Source organism: Lepidochelys kempii, chromosome 23 (genome assembly GCF_965140285.1).
Source record: "Lepidochelys kempii isolate rLepKem1 chromosome 23, rLepKem1.hap1, whole genome shotgun sequence".
Taxonomy (NCBI): domain Eukaryota; kingdom Metazoa; phylum Chordata; order Testudines; family Cheloniidae; genus Lepidochelys; species Lepidochelys kempii.
The window spans coordinates 8,739,563-8,762,733 of NC_136402.1; the positions used below are offsets into that span (position 1 = coordinate 8,739,563).

Below are 23,171 nucleotides of genomic sequence, written 5' to 3' on the forward strand. Positions count from 1 at the left end.
GAGGTATTGTTTCATATTCTCTGTGTATATATAAAGTCTGCTGCAGTTTCCACGATATGCATCTGATGAAGTGAGCTGTAGCTCACGAAAGCTTATGCTCTAATAAATTGGTTAGTCTCTAAGGTGCCACAAGTACTCCTTTTCTTTTTGTGAATACAGACTAACACGGCTGTTACTCTGAAACCTTACTCTAAAACAAAAAGAAGCAATGTTAGAAACACTGAGTCTTAAAATGGCTCTGAGTAATCAGACTGTCACTTTGATAAAGGTACATGAAAACTCTGTAAGCAAAAAAAAGAAATAGTGACACCTTATGTAAAAAATGGATCTGGATAATGTTATAGAAGTTAAACTATGGAAGGAATGTGATTTGCCCCAGAACATGTGCAGGGTATATTGTAGAAGGGGCAAAAGAAATGCAAACATACCATGCTACTTAATTAAAATGCTGTTAGGGCTCCAAAGGGAGCCACAATAGGTTGGGTTTTCTTTTTCAGATTGTTGTGTGTTTTGGAAGCAGAAGTTAAAAGTAATCAAAACTCTGGTGAAAGTTGATTGTGTCCCTTTTAAGACAGAGTCTCTGAGCTGCTGATGGCTTTAAATCCAAAAGCAGGAAGCGTCTGTGAAAATGCAAATGACCTAAATGATAAAGGAAGGAAAGAACTAGCAGCACAAAGGAGCTGCAGATAAAGGACACACCTGGTCAGCAAACAAATTGTCTAAATAAAAGGCATGGGATAAAAAGATAATTTTAATAAATTTAATGATAATACGTATCCCTGTAACAACGTATAGTGTGTATGATTTTTGGAAAAACCCTTTAAGGTCGTATGGTAATGATGCTTCTCAGTTATTACCTGTAAATAAAACTTAAAGCTTAACACAGCAGGAAAAACATTATAAACTTGGTCTGCTGTATAAGAAGGAAAACTCAGGGATTTAATAACTAAACAGTGGGATAATTTCCCCATAACCCTTAAAAGATAAAAGCCATTGAAACCCGGCCCGCAGGAAAATGTGGGGGCAATTCCTCTGTTTTGCCTGCAATTAGCAAGGAAATTTGTAAAAGAAAGTGGTATTATTATTAAGCAATAATCTGTCCCCACCAGGGGGGTGGAAATTTTTTCTTTTGTTTTTAGACTCTACAAGCAAGCTGGCACCAGTGGAAGAATAACTCAGAATACCATGTTTCAGAGTAACAGCCGCATTAGTCTGTATTTGCAAAAAGAAAAGGAGTACTTGTGGCACCTTAGAGACTAACCAATTTATTTGAGTATAAGCTTTCATGAGCTACAGCTCACTTCATCTGTAGCTCACGAAAGCTCATGCTCAAATAAATTGGTTAGTCTCCAAGGTGCCACAAGTACTCCTTTTCTTTTTTCAGAATACCATGGATCTATGTTTTGTGTTGTTTGTCTGTGGTGTTTGTCTTGTTGCTAGCATTGTTGTATTTTAATGAACAGAAAACCTGTTTTGTGTTGTTTGTCTGTGGTGTTTGTCTTGTTGCTAGCATTGTTGTATTTTAATGAACAGAAAACCTCATGACGTGGGTGGGGGATGGCTTCAAAAGGCTGACCTTGGGGGGAGAGGGGGGGGGAAGATGTGTATGGGAATGCAAAAGGCTAACTCAGGAGAATCCCAAAATTCAGTGGCCACTCTTAGGATCTTGGGACAAAGACCGAGTAGACATCTTAAAAGACAAACTCAGCCAACCTAAAACTAAATTGGCAAAAGGAGAGGTTGATTGTTTCATGCAGTGGTGGGAAGAGGCAAATCATAGGTGGACAGAATCAAAACTTGCCTCTCTCAAAGATTCTGGCTTCTATCCCACCAGATGCAACTCATTTTACTGTTGTTGATTTGTGCTCTGCTTTCTTTTTTGTCCTGGTTCACCCTGACTCCCAGTTCCTGTTTGCCTTTTCTTACAAGGGGCAACAGTACACATGGACCACACTGCCCCAGGGGTATATTGAAAGCCCATCATATTTTTCCCAAGCATTAGCCCAAGACCTTGCTGACCTTGTTTTCCTGTCCAAGTCCACACTAGTCCAATATGTAGACGATCTACTCCTCTGTTCCCCTTCATTGTCTGCCTCTGAAACTGACTCTTTAGTGCTCCTTACTGCCCTAGCAAATAAGGGTCACAAAACTTCTCGCTCTGAACTACAACTCTGTCAAGCTTCTGTCACATACCTCAGCTTTCTCCTCTCCCGGGGTTCCCATGCACTTTCTCTCACCCGCGTCCAAGCTATCCTTAGCTTTCCCCGACCCCGCTCCCCAAGCCAGGTCCAGAAGTTTTTAGGCATGGCTGGATTTTGCAGACAATGGATTCCCCAATATGCCTCCCTTGCAAAACCTCTCCAGGAACTCACTCGATTCTCTGTGCCTGACCCCATGCCGTGGCCCCGAGGCCAATTCTGCCTTTGTTTCCCTCAAACAGGGTTTGGCTTCTGCCCCTGCCTTAGGGCTGCCTGACTATTCTAAGCCTTTTACTCTTTTCTGCAACAAACAATCTGGGTGTGCACTTGGAGTTCTCACTCAGATACACGGAGAAAAGAACTGCCCAGTGGCTTATTTCTCTGCCACTTTAGACCCTGTTGCCCAAGGCTTAGCCCCCTGCCTGCGTGCTGTGACTGCTGCAGGGCGCCTAGTCGAAATGTCTGATTCCCTTGTTCTCCGCTCTCCTCTTACCCTCCTGGTCCCTCACTGACCTCACCCTGCTCCAAGACTCTGCCCCAGAAACCGAGAAAGAATCCTGGGTTGCCCAAGGTTGCTCTCTACATCCTGATTCCTTTTGGCACTCGCCTACTGGCGCCTTTGTAGCCCCCTTTTCACTTTACCCATCTCTGGCCGCCCAGCTACACGGTGTTTCGCATGTCGGAAAGGAGGGGATGGTCTCTGCTGTAACAAAGACAGGATGGTGGGCCCCCCCATTTTAGCTCTTTTACAGCCCGCCACTGTGCAGCCTGTACCATTTGCCAAAGCCATAATATTTACAGGTAAACCTGTAAAAGTGGCCCAGGGGTTCCGGGGCCTGCCTCAAGCACCGTTCCTGCACAAATGCCTAAGTGTCAACACTATGAATTGATATGGGTTACGGTATGTTTATTCTCCGGTTGGATTGAAGCCTCTCCTTGTCACAAGGCTGACTCACTGTCTGTTGCCAAATGTTTGTTACATCATATTATGCCTGCCAAGGGAATTCCTGCTCCTCTGTCCAGTGATCGGGGTACACATTTTACTGGACAACTTGTTCAACACCTGGACTGTATATTGCACATCAAACACCTGTTGCACTGTCCCTACCACCCACAGAGAGCAGGTGCAGTTGAAAGACGAAATGGTGCACTTAACAATAAGCTTGCTAAAATTTTTGACTCTACAGGATTAAGCTGGCCAGTAGCCCTTATGGACATGAGATCCACTCCATCCCAAAGGCATAAATTAAGTCCCTTTGAAATTGTTATGGGATGCCCTATGCGAGCTATGACTACCATTACTCCCGTTCCAGATTTGAACTTGACTCACAGTGCGCTCCTTCAGTATTGCAAGGGACTAATGCAAGCTGTAAGTCACTTCCATTCACAGGTTCGAGCCGCCTGGCCCACGGAACCCACCTCCAATGCTTGCCACAACCTCGAGCCAGGTGATTGGGTCTACGTATAGCGCCATCATCGAAAGCACGCCTTGGAGCCCCGGTGGAAGGGTCCTCATCAGGTACTGCTTACTACACAGACTGCTGTTAAACTATCTGGCATCGCAGCGTGGATACATGCTTCACAGTGTAAGAAGGCACCATCCCCAGAGAACCAATCGTCACCTCAGGACAATGCAGAGTCAATTTTGACTCCAAAAGACGACGTAGAGGAACAGTCTGCAACACCTTACAATCTACGCTCTCGTAAGCATTGCCAGAAGCAGACGACGAACAAAACAAAACAAACACAAAAAAAAGCAGTAGCGAGCCTAGCACCTACTGCCTAGTGAGCATAAAATCGTGACTGCGGTTCCCTCAGTTGAGGTTGTCAGAACCAGAAGAGCCTTGCCTCTAACATGCGTCTCTGCCTGTTCCTCGGCTGCTGGTATCTTACAGTCTGGGGAGACCACGATGACAATTCTTTTATCCAGCAGCAGGTGTGGATAGCTCAGACCCTTAATATTTATAATTGCTGGGTCTGCAGCCACATCCCAGCCCACTCTCAAACTGGTGTTCCTGTCCTGGCTATCCCACTCAAGTCCCCAGACCTCACTGGAGGGCCTCGTCCGTTTAACAAAATATGGATCAGCAATGACACTTGGGAAGCGGTGGGAATAAATGCAACTAAATGGATAAGTGTGGTGGAGGGAAAAGGTCATTGGTGTTGGGTGTGTAATGGGACAGGGCTAAATCAGGGGAAAAGCCGTTGCCTTCAGCATATTGTGGCCAATGGTGTATGGGATTATTCAAACAAAACTAAAAAGTGGCGGGCCGGGTATGGAGATATGAATTTTTTCTCAACCTGGGATCAAACAGAGAAATCAATCTCATGTTCCCCCTACAGTAACCTTAGTGAAAACAATACAATCTTTCAATGTCATGCAAATAACACCACTCCTCGTAAGGAGAATTACCCTGTACCCTTTGGGGGATACTCCTCCTCCTTTGCAAACACCTATATGACAAATGGGTGCAACCGACCCTTCCCGGCCTTAATAGGCCATCACTGGGTGTGTGGGACCAGAGCTTATACCGCACTGCCAGCTAATTGGTCAGGAATCTGTTATCCCGCCCGACTCTTCCCACAATTCCGAGCGCTAGGAACCTTCCCTCGAGAACGCCTCCGCAATTTCAGGCGAAAAAGAAGGGGCTTAACAGATGCCCAACGGCACGTAAATAACATAAGACCCTTAACCTGGGAAGAGGCCATTGGCAGTTCCTTCATACCATTAGGGGAAGTAATACACCATACAAAAAGGCTCCTAAGGTTACAAGCAGTAGTTGAAATAATGGCAAATGAAACCGGAGAAAGTTTAAGAACCCTGGCCAAAGAAACAGGGGCAATCCTACAGATGGCCCTCCAAAACCATCAGGCATTGGACATAGTGCTGGCGGCAAAAGGAGGGACTTGTGCTTTCATTGGAAAAGACTGCTGTGTGTATATACCAGACAACACCAATGAGGTAATAGATCGTGCTAGCCACTTAGAACAAATCACATATCTTCCCCACGAAGAACCAAGTTCTTTATGGAAGTGGCTAAGTAACCTTTTCAATTTCTCTTGCATAGGAAACTGGTTGTTTTAGGGAGCCCTAACTCTCCTGTTTGGAATCCTAATAATTTTTATATGTTTTCAGTTACTTTCCTGTTGTATCCAAAATTGTGTCAGGCATGCTACACAGATAGCTGCCCCAAACCAGAGTGCTAATTTGATGATTTTAAATATCACTGATGAACAAAGAGATAAAGAACGATTGATATGTGGAACCGAGTCATTGTTGGTCATTGCGTAGCTTGACCAAAAGGAGGGATTGTGAAAGTAGAATGAATTATATTGAAATTATAATTCATTAAAGAAATGCTACTTGAAGGGTTGGTTGAAATATAGTTGTCAGGAAGAGAAACATTAAGGAGTGTGAGACAAGGGGTCCTCAAACTAATTAACTTAGAGCTCCTACTGAGCTAGGAGATTGGTAAACATTAGTATGCAAATAAGATATTTGTCAGTTTCTCTTTCTTTTGCCTCTTATGTTAAATTGGCTTTGGCTTAGCTGTATAAATAAGTTACCTTGAACCTCAGAGAGGGGCTCACATCTGGGTGCATTAGCAAAGCGCTTTGCTAATAGAGTGGTCTGACAAACTATGCGAGTCCTGAATCTGACTTTGACAACACATTTAAAATCCCCATAACCAACCACTTGATGTTTTACTTCCCTTCATATTTTCAGTGCTGTCACTTGTTTGTTTGTGGTTTTGTTTGCTCTCTGTGTTGCTTTATTACTTATTTTTACTGTTCTGTGTGTGAAGTATTAAATTAAGAGTTGACATCCCATAGAAATTGTAGGTTTCAGAGTAGCAGCCGTGTTAGTCTGTATTCGCAAAGAGTACTCCTTTTCTTTTTTCATAGAAATTGTAGAAGCCTGAGGGAATGCCTTTTACTCTCCTTTCCAGTATCAGAAAATATTGTATTAATATTTGCAATGAGAACATGACTATTTCTACTTGATTCATAGATTTGTTTAGCATCTTCAAGCTGAGCTCAGTGTGCAGATAATATGCATGCAAGAGGGATAGTTTTGTGAACTGCAAAAGTCCATAGCATGCTACTGTTTTGGGAGATGCTTTGTTTTGTCGAGAGCAGCTTTCCCTGAAGATTTAGTGGTCTATGGTAGGAGGAGGTTATTAAACTGGGCCTCTGGTCCATATTTTTTATGCTTTCACTTAATGGCCAAGACTTTGTTTTAGTTATATAGCTGTTTTCAGTAGGCCACATTTTGGTGTGTTTACTAGCTTGAGTGGTTACATACATGTACTCCAAGGGCAGTGTTAATATTCTTTTTACTTGATTTCATATTAAATAAACATCTTAAGCAGCTTGTTAATTATCCCTTGTTTTAATATTCTTTCTTCCATACCTATGAACTGTTTAAAAATATATATTATATCTTGCTTTTTTGTTTGTCCTGGTGGCGCACATCCACACATTACCTCAATATTGGTACTGCACATAACAAAATTCATTCCGCACATGGATGTAAAATATTAGAGGGAACATTGGTCTGGTTCCTGGGAGAGGTGGGCCTTAGTTCCTCAGCACAGAGCCTGGAAGAGGAATCCTCGTTCTCACTATTCCCTTGTAGCTTTTATAGCTGAATTTTATTTGGCTTATTCATCCATTTTTAACATTTAGTGGCTGCTGTCAGAAGCTTCACTCCCTGAGCTGCTGCCTCCCCGCCTTCATGTCCCACCTGCCAGACTGACCTGCACAGAGTGGGAGAGGCAGCCAGACCAGACACTCCCCCTCATTCTCCAATGCCCCCATCTGCCAGACTGACCTGCACAGAGTGGGAGAGGCAGCCAGATGTCCTGCTACTGATGCCCACAGTGTTCAAGGCCTCACAAGTGAAGTCTTCTGCTGTCTTTATATAGCAGTTGGGTATGATGTTGTTGGTCATGTTTGTGGAAACAAAGAGAGGCAGGACACTCTAGAGGGGGGAGACAGAGTGGAGAGAGTTATTGCCTGTTCTCTTGCATTCTGGCACAATCTCTAGGCTCAGTCTGCCTACTAGTCGGACACCAGAGTTGATCCCTCACAAGGCTGGCAGTGAAGGCCCAATCACCTTCACTATGAAGTCATGAGAGTTTCCCACCTCAGTCTGACTGTTGCAGCCACAGAGGAAGGGACGATGCTAGTCACAGCTCAGCTTGGTCGCTCCCGGTTGGAGGGGTAACTTTAGAGCCATGCAAGATGGCTATTTTCCCCAATGGGTGAGCATGCTAAATCATGGTCCAAGGAGGGAGAAAGGGATCAGGAATAGAGAGTGGGCTTCTGACACAACACAGCAAATCCCCTCTGACCTGAAGAGGGGCAGAGAACAGGCTATAAGCTTTTGTCTGTCTCCCTCACAGCATGGCCAGATTTTCATAAGTGCCCTGCACCCAGTAATTCCCATACAGAGAATCCTCTTTCCCCTCCTCCTTCCTTCCCCCCACAGAGAGTAATGGAGAATGCCTTCCCCTCCCCTTACAGGGAGCTGTTGAATGCCAGCAGCTGGCAGTGGAAAGTGCTGCCTTCAGATGGAGCAGTGGATCATGGCAAGCACAGAGAGCTGCAACCCCAGACACCTCCCGCAACTGCTGGCCCCAAACTCCAGAGTGCTCCTTGCCCTTGCGTCCGCAGGGAAGAAGGTCTCATTGCTCTGTACCTGCACTAGGATACCCTGGGAGTGGTACTCGGCCTCCAAGCCTCTCGAGAAGAAATCTACAAATCTCTGCAATGGAGAGAAAATGGAAATCAAGCCACAGGACTGCAATGGAGCAGGAGAGGGGAAAGGGTAGCGTGGCGGGGGGAGGGGGACACGTCACAATGAACGCTCACAAGGGAGCTAAGAAACTTCAAGAGCAGATCCTGAAAGGACGGGTGGCTAGGACAAGGGCCGTTGCTCTGGCTCTCATGGGGAGCTGGTGTGAGACAGCGCTGGGTGCCCTTAGTAGGGCAAGCACACGGCTGTAACAGGAGAGCTGCTTTGTAGCTTATGGAGACCAAGGGAGGGTGTTTTCCAACCCCACCCCCTATACCTAGACAGGATTTTCAGGTGCAAGGAAGAACACCACATTTGTTTGTCTAAGCGATTGGCTGAACAAGAAGTAGGACTCAGTGGACTTGCAGGCCATAAAATTTTACATTTTCATTTTTGAGTGCTGGTTTTTTGGTGCATAATTCTACATTTGTAAGTTCAACTTTCATGATAAAGTGATTGCACTACAGTACTTGTATTAGGTGAACTGAAAAAATACCATTTCTTTTGTTTTTTTACAGTGCAAACACTGGTAATCAAAAATAACTATAAAGTGAGCACTGTACCCTTTGTCTTCTGTGTTGTAATTGAAATCAGTATATTTGAAAATGTAGAAAACATCCATACCTATTTAAATAAATGGTATTCTATTACTGTTTGACAGTGCGATTAATCACGATTAATTTTTTGAATCACTTGACAGCTCTAGCAGCCAAACAATCAGGTTGACACTGATAGTTGCTGGTGCCAAGATGGGGAGCACAGTACTGGCGAGGATGGCGGAGGAGATTCTCTGACATCAGAGTTCTGGTGTAAGAAAAGCGATGGTGCCAGGAGGACGTACACAGGAGGACTACATAACTCTTGGTCCCTGGCAGTGTCAGTCAGTACTAGGGCTGGCAATTCTCCTACTAATACATCCCAATATGCCGTTGACCTTCTTGGCAACGAGGGCACACTGCTGACTCATATCCAGCTTCTCATCCACTGTAATCCCAGGTCCTTTTCTGCAGAACTGCTGCTTAGCCAGTCGGACCCCAGCCTGTAGCAGTGCATGGGATTCTTCCGTCCTAAGTGCAGGGCTCTGCACTTGTCCTTGTTGAACCTCATCAGATTTCTTTTGGCCCAATCCTCCAATTTGTCTAGGTCACTCTGGACCCTATCCCTACCCTCCAGCATATCTACCTCTCCCCCCAGCCTAGTGTCATCTGCGAACTTGTTGAGGGTGCTATTAATCCCATCATCCAGATCATTGATGAAGATGTTGAACAAAACCGGCCCCAGGACAGACCCCTGGGACACTCCACTTGATACCGGCTGCCAACTAGACATTGAGCCATTGATCGCTACCCGTTGAGCTGATGGAGCTCGGCCCCCGATCCTGGGGCCGGTTTTGTTCAATATCTTCATAAATGATCTGGAGGATGGTGTGGATTGCACTCTCAGCAAATTTGCGGATGATACTAAACTGGGAGGAGTGGTAGATACGCTGGAGGGGAGGGATAAGATACAGAAGGACCTAGACAAATTGGAGGATTGGACCAAAAGAAATCTGATGAGGTTCAATAAGGATAAGTGCAGGGTCCTGCACTTAGGACGGAAGAACCCAATGCACAGCTACAGACTAGGGACCGAATGGCTAGGCAGCAGTTCTGCGGAAAAGGACCTAGGGGTGACAGTGGACGAGAAGCTGGATATGAGTCAGCAGTGTGCCCTTGTTGCCAAGAAGGCCAATGGCATTTTGGGATGTATAAGTAGGGGCATAGCGAGCAGATCGAGGGACGTGATCGTTCCCCTCTATTCGACATTGGTGAGGCCTCATCTGGAGTACTGTGTCCAGTTTTGGGCCCCACACTTCAAGAAGGATGTGGATAAATTGGAAAGAGTCCAGCGAAGGGCAACAAAAATGATTAGGGGACTGGAACACATGAGTTATGAGGAGAGGCTGAGGGAGCTGGGATTGTTTAGCCTGCAGAAGAGAAGAATGAGGGGGGATTTGATAGCTGCTTTCAACTACCTGAAAGGGGGTTCCAAAGAGGATGGCTCTAGACTGTTCTCAATGGTAGCAGATGACAGAACGAGGAGTAATGGTCTCAAGTTGCAGTGGGGGAGGTTTAGATTGGATATTAGGAAAAACTTTTTCACTAAGAGGGTGGTGAAACACTGGAATGCGTTACCTAGGGAGGTGGTTGAATCTCCTTCCTTAGAGGTTTTTAAGGTCAGGCTTGACAAAGCCCTGGCTGGGATGATTTAACTGGGAATTGGTCCTGCTTCGAGCAGGGGGTTGGACTAGATGACCTTCTGGGGTCCCTTCCAACCCTGACATTCTATGATTCTATGATTCTATGTTCTCTGTGGTGGCAGATGACAGAACAAGGAGCAATGTTCTCAAGTTGCAGTGGGGGAGGTCTAGGATGGATATTAGGATAAACTATTTCACTGGGAGGGGGGTGAAGCACTGGAATGGGTGACCTAGGGAGGCGGTGGAATGTGCATCCTGAGAGGTTTTTAAGGATGATTTAGTCCGTGCTCGTGCTGCTTCGAGCAGGGGGTTGGACTAGATGACCTCCTGAGGTCTTTTCCAACCTAATCTTCTATGATTCTATGGGAGAGGAAAGAGTGCTAGGAACAGGGGGCACAGGATGTAACTTTCCTTACCTTCGTAGCACTGTACACCGTGGCCACTGGATGGGGGTGACGACCCGCTTCAGAGGACAAGTTAATGACGACCCCCTTCTTCCTGCCATGAAGAGAGATAGCTCCGTGTGAGGATGGCCCCAGAGAGCACCCAGGAAAAAGGAGAGAGGTGTGCTCATTGCCCAGGCCCAGCCCATGCCCCTGGGGGGGGGCGGGAGGGGAGAACCCATCACCACATTACAAAGTGGGGGCACAGGATTCTATGCTGGAGTTTGCGGCCAGACTCCGCCTACCTGTTTGGCGGGGAGAAGAGAGTTCCTTTTGAACTGAGGGAGAGGAGAATGTGGATGGGCTGACTAGGGCTGGAATGATCGTCTAGAGCTCAGGAGCAGGGGAGAGGTTGCCCAGGCCCTGCCCACCATCCAGGCTGAGGGGACAGGGAGGAGAAGGGAGAACCCATCACTTGGAGCAGGGGAGAGGGAGAGGAAGAGCTCATGGCCCAGGAAGGCTCCTGATCAGTGCGGGACAGGTGCAGCTAAAGGCAGATGCCACCCCGAGGCACAAAGGGGGCACCACGCTGCAGCCACTGTCAAGTAGGCCCAGTTCACTGTGGCTCGACAGCGGGGGAGCCATGTGCTTTCCTGCTGCTTGTACCTGCTGAGCATCTGGGGCAGGACAATCCTGGTCATCTGCAACAAGAGACGTCGGTGAGACATGAGACAGGACGTGCCGCACAGCCTGCCAGCAATGCCCTGTCCATGACAGGGGCCATCATCAGCTCCTGCCCTCCCTTAGCAGCCATGCCCTGCAATGGCAGAATCTGCCTCCCATCCCCCAGATTTTCCTCCCTTCACCAGCCACATGTGACAACCCTCATCCCGCCTGCCCTGCCGCTGCCAGCTACGCCCCGCAGTGGCAGGGCCTGTCCTCCCCTCATCAGCCAGAGACCACAGAGGCAGAGACAGTCCTCACCCCTGCCCTCCCCTCACCAGCCACATGCCCCTGACATGTCCAGCCTCATGCTCCCAAATCATCCCCTCGGCACCCTCTTTCCCTCAGCAATAGGTGCTGTCCCTATGTCCCCGTCCCTCTCCCATTAGCACTCCCACTGCCCATTCTCACACTCCTCTTTCCTTTCACCCTCCAGCCCTTCTCTACCCAACACTGGAACTGCTCTCTCTCCCCTTGTAAGGATAAGGCCTTTGTCTGCAGCCACATTGTAAGGCCTAAGGCCTTTGTCTGCAGCCAGATTAAAAGGGCAGCCGAACAGCAGCCATTAGCTGAGAAGCAGGAAGTTGCATCCTCACGTTCCATCTAAATTATTACATTGTTTTAATGTAATATCAGGCTGTTAATAAGGAGACCCCATCCTAATGGCCCCCACTATCACCAGATAAAGAAACAGTTTAAAATGGTTAAAGAAAACTTAGTTTGACAGCATCCTGTCTGGCAAGCAATCACTTATCAATAGTTGTGGTTGGGAAATCCTCATTTCTTTATTGTTTTGTCACTATGGTCCCCACTTCCCTATTGTTTGTCTGTATGGTCTCTGTCTGGTTCTTTGATTGTTTCTGTCTATTGCATAATTAATTTTGCTAAGTGTAAATGAATTAAGGTGGTGGGGTAGGACTGGTTAGAGAATTTTGTTACACTATGTTAGGATTGGTTAGTAAAATTTTAGTATAATGATTGGTTAAGGTATAGCTAAAAAGGACTCAAATTTCACTATATGAACTGGGGTCCAAAAGGAAGTTCTTGGGGAACCAACTCCAGGACACAGCCCCAAAGATCAGAGCTCCCAGACCTCAACACTATACCAATGACACTATGCAGAAACTAGAGTCCCCCAGACGGACCTTGTCAAGGTTCGTTCCCCACTCTGAACTCTAGGGTACAGATGGGGGGACCTGCATGAAAACCTCCTAAGCTTACTTTTACCAGCTTAGGTTAAAACTTCCCCAAGGTACAATATTATTTTACCCTTTGCCCTTGGACTTCCACGGCCACCACCAAACATTTATCTGGGTTATTTTATTAGGAAAGCGTTGTTTGGAAACGTCTTTCCCCCCAAAATCCTCCCAACCCTTGCATCCCACTTCCTGGGGAAGGTTTGATAAAAATCCTCACCAATTTGCATAGGTGACCACAGACCCAAACTCTTGGATCTTAAGAGCAATGAAAAAAAGCATTCAGTTATTGAAAAGAAGAATTTAAATAGAAGTAACAATAAAAAGAAGCACCTCTGTAAGATCAGGATGGTAAATACCTTACAGGGTAATTAGATTCAAAACATAGAGAATCCCTCTAGGCAAAACCTTAAGTTACAAAAAGACACACAGACAGGAATATCCATTCTATTCAGCACAGCTTATTTTCTCAGCCATGTAAAGAAATCATAATCTAACACATACCTAGCTAGATTACTTACTAAGTTCTAAGACTCCATTCCTGTTTTGTCCCCAGCAAAAGCATCACCCAGACAGACACAGACCCTTTGTTTTTCTCCCTCCTGCCAGCTTTTGAAAGTATCTTGTCTCCTCATTGGTCATTTTGGTCAGGTGCCAGCGAGGTTATCCTAGCTTCTTAACCCTTTACAGGTGAAAGGATTTTTCTTCTGGCCAGGAGGGATTTTAAAGGTGTTTACCCTTCCCTTTATATTTATGACAGACCTGATCCTGACTGACCATCAAGAAAAGTTCATGTGTCTTACTGGGAGCGGTGAGCACTGTATGTGTAGCCTGTGCAGTCTGTTTTTGGTGATTGTTAATAAATAGAGGATAAGGATATTACTGTGTAAGGCTCTTTCACTGGTAAAAGTTCCTGCAAACCCACAGGGTTATGCCTGAGCCCTAGGAACTGGGTAAAAGTGGGTGCCCCTAGAGTGTGTGAGTAACAGAGAATTTTGTATGGGTAACCCCCTGCGGTTTCCCAGGAGTTTATCGGTTCCTCATGTCATGCCCCATGTAAAAGAAACAGGAGAAAGCCACCGAAGCTGCCTAGGGTTGCCAGCTCTATTTCACTTACCTTTGCCACTGAGAGCATGTTGCAATTCACAATATCCGACAGAGTCTAAAGAGAGAGGGAGTGAAAGGAAAAGACATAATGACCTCTCCTTCCCCATTGTCACGGACAGCACTGAGAATGCCACCCCTCATGGATGGGTTAGCGCACACATCTCTGTCAATATACATGCTCGTGGTTATTGTGGTGGGTTGCACTCAGAGCCCCAGCCACTATACCGACACATCGAGACAGCCCCTGTCCCACAGAGCTCACCCTCTAAAGAGAGAAAGAGACAGCAGCAGGTTTAACACAGCTTAGGCGGGAAACGGGGAAGGGTGATCAGATCCGACAGTTACTTAGGCAGTTAGGTATTTTGGCACCTGAAGACGCAGATAAGCACCTAGGGGCATTTTCAAAAGCCGTCTCCCACTGTTCTCAAGGAGATTGAAGCCAGGCCCACAGACAAAATTGCTGCCACTCTATGGCCCAGGGAGCTAGACAGGGCACTGTCGAGGGTTGGGGAGAATGAGGGAGAGCAGGGCACTGACGGGAGCAGGAGGCAGGTTTAGTTGGTTGGGGCGCAAGAGGATGTGGAGGCAGGCGAAAGGCTGAAGGGGGTACAGAGGACAGAGATGGGAGATGGAGGGAATCAAATGGCAGTGGTGCAGTAGGGAGAGGATTCCCCGCCAAGCATCCAGGGGAAGGCCAGTGTTGCCTATTCTCACAAACCAATTGAAAGTCACAGGATTTTGTGTCTGCAGGAGAAGCTGTTGTGAAGATGCAAGAAGCTCCTCCAGTCCCATAAAAAACACATGAGGAGTACTTGTGGCACCTTAGAGACTAACAATGAAACCTGTCTCCAGTCCCATAGAGTTTTCAGGGCTGGGCAGAGCTGTGGGTGACAGCCTTAGTGGGGAGCACACAGACCTGCCCTGCTACTTAGCCCTGCCTTCACGTATGGTCCGAGAGCACAGAGAGGATCCGGGGCGGGTAGTACAGGGCCCTGCCTCCCACTGCCTTGAGACTTCTCTACTTGGGAGCCAACTCCAGGACACTTCTACTTGGGAGAGGAGAAGCCCTCAGGGGGCAACGAGGCAGTGGAGAGGGTAGTTGGGGAAGTGGTGTTGCCGGGTCCAGGGAAGGAGACAACCCCCAGGTCAGTGAGCCAAGGGTGGGGGGGAGTCGAGATCTAATAAGAAACGGCTGGCAGTTCGCCTGTCTCAGAGGTGGGGAGAGCATGAGTGCAGATCCATCTGAGGAGCCAAGGAGAGGGATGCACTTCTGTGTGCAGTCAAGTCAACTGAAATTCTCACACACACACGGGCAGAATAGCAGAGGAAGTTATGAAGTCAAAGTGCAGACTAAAAAACTATGGTTTGATGAGGTCTTTAAATTCTCATGATTTGCATGCCCTATCCTCATGACCATTGGTCTCTTCAGATTGGCAGTTCTGCAGAAGCGCCAGAGACTCCATGAAATCCACTAGGGACTTTGCTATTGCTTTTAAGTGGAAGACACTCAGATACTATGGTGATGGACAGCAGTACAAAACCCTAAGAGAGACATAGGGCTTAAATTCAGCTGGAGCCGTCTGGAGGGAAGCTCTGGTAAATATTTTTTAAACCTGCAGAAGCCCTGGTGTCCCCCCTCCCCCGAAGCCCAGAGCCCCTGCAGCCCCCCAAGTCCTGAGACCCCCATCCTGTCACTGAAGCCCAGAGCCCCAAAGTGGGGGGGGGGGGGAGAGATGCGTGGGGAACTCTGGGAAATAATCTCTGAGAGTTTAAGCTCTGGAGAGACAGATAGGTGATTGCCCGTGGGGACTATATAAGCAGTGCTCTATGTACTTCCTGTGTGAGGCCAAGAACCGGAGTAGATCTGAGGTGGGTCTCTCTGTACAGAGTGGCAAAAGGACAGTCGCTAAGGGTGTGGAGTGGGACCAGCACGGACAGTGTGAGCCACGGTAAGGGTCCAAAGGGACTCACCTTGATACAGAGGTGAAGGGATAAAGAGATTTTATTGTCAAATAACATGAAAGCCACAAGGGGACTCTGTGGTGAAATTCAGTATTGCCTTTGAGACTTTGTTACACTGGGCTCCAAAGATGATGTGAAATAGAGGCTGAGCAGCATGCCCCAGGGAGACATGCCCTATGTTTACCTGTCACCTAATTCTTCACATAAGAAAAGCCCAGTCACAATAACTCTGCCCATTCCCTGGGCACTCTCTTTCCCCTGCACTGAGATCCACCTGAGCCAGGCAAGTGGGAAGAGGGAGGTGTCAGGGAGTGGGTGACAGCTCCCCCAATTCCGTAGGCCAGTCTTTTAACTCAACTCGCTTAACATGTTTTCAAAGTCGACATTCCCTTGGCTGTACTAGACTTTTAGCACATTTGTGAACACCACACTTCTACATCCTCGATAGATATGAAACTGCAGAAAAACCTGAGTGTCTCTGGATTAAGTTCAGAAGTGAGAACAACAAGGGTGATGTCGTGGTGGGAGTCTGCTATAGACCACTGGACCAGGGGGATGAGGTGGACGAGGCTTTCTTCCAGCAACTCACAGAAGTTACTAGATTGCAGGCCCTGATTCTCGTGGGAGACTTCAATCACCCTGATATCTGCTGGGAGAGCAATACAGCGGTGCACTGACAATCCAGGAAGTTTTTGGAAAGTGTAGGGGACAACTTCATGGTGCAAGTGCTGGAGGAACCAAGTAGGGGCAGAGCTCTTCTTGACCTGCTGCTCACAAACCGGGAAGAATTAGTAGGGGAAGCTAAAGTGGATGGGTACCTGGGAGGCAGTGACCATGAGATGGTCAAGTTCAGGATCCTGACACAAGGAAGAAAGGAGAGCAGCAGAATACAGACCCTGGACTTCAGAAAAGCAGACTTTGACTCCCTCAGAGAACTGATGGGCAGGATCCCCTGGGAGAATAACATGAGGGGGAAAGGAGTCCAGGAGAGCTGGCTGTATTTTAAAGAATCCTTATTGAGGTTACAGAGACAAACCATCCCGATGTGCAGAAAGAATAGTAAATATGGCAGGCGACCAGCTTGGCTTAACAGTGAAATCCTTGCTGATCTTAAACACAAAAAAAAAGCTTACAAGAAGTGGAAGATTGGACAAATGACCAGGGAAGAGTATAAAAATATTGCTAGGGCATGCAGGAGTGAAATCAGGAAGGCCAAATCACACCTGGAGGTGCAGCTAGCAAGAGATGTTATAAGTAACAAGAAGGGTTTCTTCAGGTATGTTAGCAACAAGAAGAAAGTCAAGGAAAGTGTGGGCCCCTTACTGAATGAGGGAGGCAACCGAGTGACAGAGGATGTGGAAAAAGCTAATGTACTCAATGCTTTTTTTGCCTCTGTCTTCACGAATAAGGTCAGCTCCCAGACTACTGCACTGGGCAACACAGCACGGGGAGGAGGTGACCAGCCCTCTGTGGAGAAAGAAGTGGTTTGGGACTATTTAGAAAAGCTAGACGAGCACAAGTCCATGGGGCTGGATGCACTGCATCCGAGAGTGCTAAAGGAGTTGGCGGATGTGATTGCAGAGCCATTGGCCATTCTCTTTGAAAAGTCATGGCGATCCGGGAAAGTCCCGGACGACTGGAAAAAGGCTAATGTATTGCCCATCTTTAAAAAAGGGAAGGAGGAGGATCCTGGGAACTACAGGCCAATCAGTCTCACCTCAGTCCCTGGAAAAATCATGGAGCAGGTCCTCAAGGAATCAATTCTGAGGCACTTAGAGGAGAGGAAAGTGATCAGGAACAGTCAGCATGGATTCACCAAGGGCAAGTCATGCCTGACTAATCTAATTGCCTTCTATGACAAGATAGCTGGCTCTGTGGATGAGGGGAAAGCGGTGGACGTGTTGTTCCTTGACTTTAGCAAAGCTTTTGACACGGTCTCCCACAGTATTCTTGCCAGCAAGTTAAAGAAGTATGGGCTGGATGAATGGACTATAAGGTAGATAGAAAGTTGGCTAGATTGTCGGGCTCAACGGGTAGTGATCAATGGCTCCATGTCTAGTTAGCAGCTGGTATCAAGTGGAGTGCCCCAAGGGTCAGTCCTGGGGCCGGTTTTGTTCAATATCTTCATAAATGATCTGGAGGATGGTGTGGATTGCACCCTCAGCAAGTTTGCAGATGGCACTAAACTGGTAGGAGTAGTAAATATGCTGGAGGGTAGGGATAGGATACAGAGGGACCTAGACAAATTGGAGGATTGGGCCAAAAGAAATCTGATGAGGTTCAACAAGGACAAGTGCAGAGTCCTGCACTTAGGATGGAAGAATCCCATGCACCGCTACAGACTAGGGACAGAATGGCTTGGCAGCAGTTCTGCAGAAAAGGACCTAGGGGTTACGGTGGATGACAAGCTGGATATGAGTCAACAGTGTGCCGTTGTTACCAAGAAGGCCAATGGCATTTTGGGATGTATATGTAGGGGCATTGCCAGCAGATCGAGGGACGTGATCGTTCCCCTCTATTCGACATTGGTGAGGCCTCATCTGGAGTACTGTGTCCAGTTTTGGGCCCCACACTACAAGAAGGATGTGGAAAAATTGGAAAGAGTCCAGCGGAGGGCAACAAAAATGATTAGGGGACTGGAACATATGACTTATGAGGAGAGACTGAGGGAACTGGGATTGTTTAGTCTGTGGAAGAGAAGAACGAGAGGGGATTTGATAGCTGCTTTCAAGTACCTGAAAGGGGGTTCCAAAGAGGATGGCTCCAGACTGTTCTCAGTGGTAGCAGATAACAGAACAAGGAGTAATGGTCTCAAGTTGCAGTAGGAGAGATTTAGGTTGGATATTAGGAAAAACTTTTTCACTAGGAGGGTGGTGAAACACTGGAATGCATTACCTAGGGAGGTGGTGGAATCTCCTTCCTTCGATATTTTTAAGGTCAAGCTTGACAAAGGATGGGATGATTTAGTTGGGGATTGGTCCTGCTTTCAGCAGGGGGTTGGACTAGATGACCTCCTGAGGTCCCTTCCAACCTTGATATTCTATGATTCTATGATTGCACTAAAAAAACATTGGTACCACTTAGCACAGACCCAGCTTTACTCCCTGGTTCCCAGGGAGACCAGATCATCGGCAAGACAGGAAACCAGCCTAGCAAGAATTTTTGAACAAGACAAACCTTCTCAATGTTGGGGATATCCAGGAAATTCACTGGTTCTGCTGCATAGGTCATGCCAACGTTGTTCACTGTTAAAAGAATAACGCATCAGGCCCAGCTGTTCTGAATTATGAGCATCATATAGTAGAAACACTTGGCACTTTAGAAACAATACAAGTCTGTCGCTAGGACCCAAAGAACCAGGTTCAGACAGGCCCAAGCAGGGAGGTTTGGATCCAACTATTCCCAAAAATGGGGGGGCATGTTTGGGATCTTTGCTATAGTGTACATCTGCACTTGGAGCTGGGGGTATAATTCCCAGCTGAGGGAGACATACCAGCACTAGCTCTGATTGAGCTACCATGCTAAAAATAGGGTGTAGCCACGGTGGTAGAAGCTAGCCGCCCTACAAAACCATACACCACACAAAACCATAGGTGTTAGGGTAGCTTGCCCCTCCCGCCGCTCACACTACCACAGCTACACACTATCTTCAGCGCACTAGCTCAGAGCCAGCATGGGCATAGCTCCTCGAGCTGAGACTTACACCTCCAGTTCGAAGCACAGACATCCCCTCAGAGAGTAAAGGGCGTGAGGAGAAGCAGCCACCAGTGGCGTCCATTTGGATTTTAGTGCATGTGATGGGGGAGACAGAAGACGCTGGAGACTGAAGGAAATGCAAGTGGGAGTGGATGAAGAAGACAGCTTACTGCAGCAAGCACGTGGCTCTAGACTAGTTAGGGGTGCCTGCCTGGAGTGTAGCTAGAAGACACTGTTAGGTGCACGTGTGTCCAAGGCAGCCTCCAGTCCCAGAAGACACTACAGGAAAATTTGTTCATCTGTTAGGTTTACATCAGACCCATTAGCTCAATGGAAATCAAGTGTTTGGCCAGGTTATTTCTGAGCCCAACTTGGGCGCAGTCCACTGGGAACTGCACAGACACTGGAATGGAGAGCATGACATCTGCCATCTCCCTGGGAAAGCTCCAGCCACAGGCCCACTGCTTCTGGCCAAGGTATGTTTCAGGCCAGGGCAGCTGCAAAGACAAACAGAACAAAACCCAAGAGCCAATTTACCTAGAATGCCAATCTCCAGGCCCTGCAGGGCGGTTTGGATTGAGTCATAGATCTCTGGCCCCTGGGTGAAATCAGCTTCAATAACTCTGGTGCTTTGGCCATGCTGCTCTTCTGGAAAGCAAAGTCAGAGCAAGATTAGAACCCTGGGGAGGGGCTGGGGAGAAAACAGAGGAGAAGGCAGGGCTGGGGAGCGGGTGGGCTCTGAGTTCAGGGTGACAGAGCCTCTGGGCAGAGAGGAAATGGGGGGTGTGTGTGTGGATCTAGGCTAGCTGCAACAGGTCCCTGAGAGAGGGAAAGGGAGGGAGCCTGGGCTTGCACCAATTGAGCTGCGGGCGGGAGCATAAGGCCTGGTCTAGTGGCAATAGAACCCCTGGGAGTGGTAGGAGGGAAGGCAGCAGGGTCTGGGTTAACGGCACAAGCCAGACCCCACCTTCCACCCCTTCACTCACCCCAAGCTCTAATACTGTGCATTGGTAACAATGCAGCTACAAGGTGACACCAAATAAGAGTCCCACTCTAACTGCCTAGGTGCCCAACTCCCCTGGCATCCACACAGGTGTTCGCAGAGACCCCACTCACAAGCAGAAGCCTGCCCAGCCTGTCTTACTCACCTATCTCAGCTGCCACCTGCTTCAGTTTCTGCAGAGAGCGGCTGATCAGCACCACATTGAGGCCTCTCTTGGCAAGCTGGAAAACAATTAAGGTGGGAACTCAGGAAAATCTGGGAAGCCCTAAATCTACTCAGTTTGCCTCACAGCTATTCCTGGGTCAGCTTCACCCTTGTGCCAAGCTGATCCAAAGTAGCACTGGTTATTACCTCGTGGGCATAGGCTCTTCCAATCCCAGATGTAGCTCCAGTCACCACTGCAAGAGGAGAGAGGTACAGGCTGTAAATGCCTCCTTAGGCCAGTAGCTGAGAACCGCTCCCCTGGGGAATTTGCATGCCTTGCACACACTCCCCAGCATGGTTTGGTGCAAGCTCCATGGGGCAGGGAGGGGGACACCCTATCTAGGGTCTGGATCAATGCTAGGCCCCTCAATCCCAGAGCAGGGAGGGAGAGTCCCTCTCTATAGGTTCTGGTGAGACAGCGTCTGGGGTACTTCATGATCACCCCAAAATACTGAGAACCTGGGGGAGTTCCAATCCCTAGGACAACCCTTGCTGAGGTCATTGGCAACACCCCACTGGTTTTAAACGGTAAGTGTCTTTCAACCCTAACGACATAGAGCTGCAGTGACTTTTCACTCTGCTGCCACAAACCGGTGGTACTTCACAGAGTCACCGCCACTGATTTGCCCCTGCCCCAGCTCCTCCACCCATCTGACCTGTGGAGCCCACCGGCCAGAAGGGAGGAGCAGAGCCCAGTTTGGGGAGAATAGGCCCAAGCTCTACTGAGCGACAGCCCAGTGGAGCATTCAGACAGGGCCCAACTAGGCAATCTGGAGCTCTAGCTCACCCCCATGTGAGCCCCCTACAGCCCTATAATCCCTGAACTACAGTCCCATACCTACCTGGGCAGACAGTGTCAGGCCTACCCACCTAATGTTGGTAGGGGGCAGACTGGAACCTCCCCCTTCCTGGCCCACTACTTCCTGCCTTCTGGCAGGCTAGGTTGCTTCCATGAGGCAGGAACACTCAGCCCCTGTCCACCCCAGCAGAGCACTCCATGTGTGGGTCCCCCCAGTACGAGCCTTCCTTCCCCCAACCCCCCCAGAGAGGATATCAGTGGCGGTGTCCCTCTCCCCCTTGGCAGGGAGCCTAGTGTGGTCTGGTGGGGACTCTCCCTGGTTCTACTGGTCTCCGTTCTCCACCCCACTCACCCACTTTGCACAGTGTTACTGGTGACCCAAGGGGCCATGGAGAATGAGGCTCCACACCTCAGGTTCTGTGTCTAGAGCCCAGCATTCAGAGTACAGCAGACAGCGGGGAGCCCCTGTGCCCTGCTGAGCAGCATGTCTGGCAGCCTGAGGTGCTGGTTCTAGCCCCCTGCCCCTAAGGAATGTTGCTTGGCAAGTTGGCTGCCAGTCTCACTCCCTTCCCAGGGGCTTCCAGGAATGAAGTGAATGAACAACCCGAACATGCCTCATTGGGCCAATGAGATAAAGAGCCTCCCAGGGAGCCTGACCAGGGTGCAGAGGCTCTGTGCCCCTTCCCGATGTGTAGAGACAATCAGAAAGGGACTCCACACAGGCAGACACTCTCCTGCTTGTTATGACACAGGAAATCCAGGTCTAGTCTACATAGTTTCTCTGGGCAACAGAAGAACTATTGATTGGAAGCTCTTGGGGATCAGCTCTGTGTATAGTGCCGAGCGCAATGGGGCTCCAGTCCTTGAACTGGCGGTACCCACAATGCGGACAACAGCAGCAACATACCTCGGAGGCTACAGGCAGGGCCAAGTTCTACAGCAAGTCTGCAATACCACCAGCCCGAGGCCTTCAAAGATCATGAGTAAGCCCCCCCCCCCCCAAATAAAGCATTTTATAAAAAAAGCTGGTGATTTATCAGCCATGATGAATTTTGGGTTCTCTCTCACTTTGACTTCTGGTCTCCAGGCTTTAGGCTATTTTTCCAAGCTTTTCTCTGTAACCACAAGGGCTAGAAACTACTTTTGAATTTGAGGAGAGTGGAGATTCTCCTGTGATTACAGGATTCCAGGAGCTGAGACTCTGAGAAAAACACCCCACATGAGAAGTTTTGGCAACACTGAGGCTAGGGCTACACTAGAAACTTTTGCAGCAAAGAAATGTCGGCTAGGGCTGAGAATTTAGAGTGACCTTGATATACCAGCAAAAGCCTTACATTAGATGCAGTTATATCAACATAAATGTGCTTTTCGGCTACAGCTTATTTTGCTGAGGAAGCAAAAATGCTCTTTTTTTTCCAGTTATCAGCTGCAGCTGCAGTAGGATGGTTTGGCAATACAGCTGTGGGGGAAACCTGAGACCCTGGCTCCCAGTCTGTTGCCTTCAGGTCTAGTAAAGGGCCTGGACCTCGTTTTATAGCCCCCAGAAGGACAAAGAGCTCCGTTAACTGGAGGCTGCAGGAGTCTAGTTTCTGACCTCAGCAAGATAGGAAATGTTTCCTCCGGATATTTTCTACCCCATGCCCCGGACACTGGCCTCTCCACTGGGCCAGCATCCCCCAGGCCGTTTGGCTGGGTCATGGAGCCCCTGACCTTGGCCATCCCCCCAGCCCGCTGGGGCTTCCAGCTGGTTCGTGTGCCTGGTGGCATCGGTCCTGGGGTTCAACAAGAACTGACGGGGCACCTGTTTGCCTCATGCCTGAAGCCCTGCGAGCAGGAACCTGCCCGGCCAGCAGCAATCAGC

The 23,171-nt window shown here is 48.3% G+C and overlaps 1 protein-coding gene and 1 long non-coding RNA gene across 2 annotated transcripts in view; one reads left to right on the plus strand and one right to left on the minus strand.

Moving 5' to 3' along the window:
- The window catches only part of LOC140902316 (uncharacterized), a 64,224-nt gene extending 56,185 nt beyond the window's left edge, over nucleotides 1-8,039 (plus strand). Inside the window, exon 3 of the long non-coding RNA XR_012156052.1 lies at nucleotides 7,728-8,039. This is a non-coding gene — a long non-coding RNA (uncharacterized LOC140902316). The remainder of the gene's footprint in view (nucleotides 1-7,727) is intronic.
- The window catches only part of LOC140902307 (very-long-chain 3-oxoacyl-CoA reductase), a 31,475-nt gene that overhangs the window by 7,542 nt on the left and 762 nt on the right, over nucleotides 1-23,171 (minus strand). The window contains exons 2-10 of the mRNA XM_073322259.2: nucleotides 20,659-20,705; nucleotides 20,453-20,528; nucleotides 19,842-19,952; nucleotides 18,786-18,853; nucleotides 13,657-13,701; nucleotides 11,287-11,321; nucleotides 10,654-10,735; nucleotides 7,903-7,968; nucleotides 7,033-7,182 (exon numbers count right to left, since the gene is read on the minus strand). Coding sequence (XP_073178360.1) covers nucleotides 7,033-7,182; nucleotides 7,903-7,968; nucleotides 10,654-10,735; nucleotides 11,287-11,321; nucleotides 13,657-13,701; nucleotides 18,786-18,853; nucleotides 19,842-19,952; nucleotides 20,453-20,528; nucleotides 20,659-20,705 — 680 coding nt within the window. The remainder of the gene's footprint in view (nucleotides 1-7,032; nucleotides 7,183-7,902; nucleotides 7,969-10,653; nucleotides 10,736-11,286; nucleotides 11,322-13,656; nucleotides 13,702-18,785; nucleotides 18,854-19,841; nucleotides 19,953-20,452; nucleotides 20,529-20,658; nucleotides 20,706-23,171) is intronic.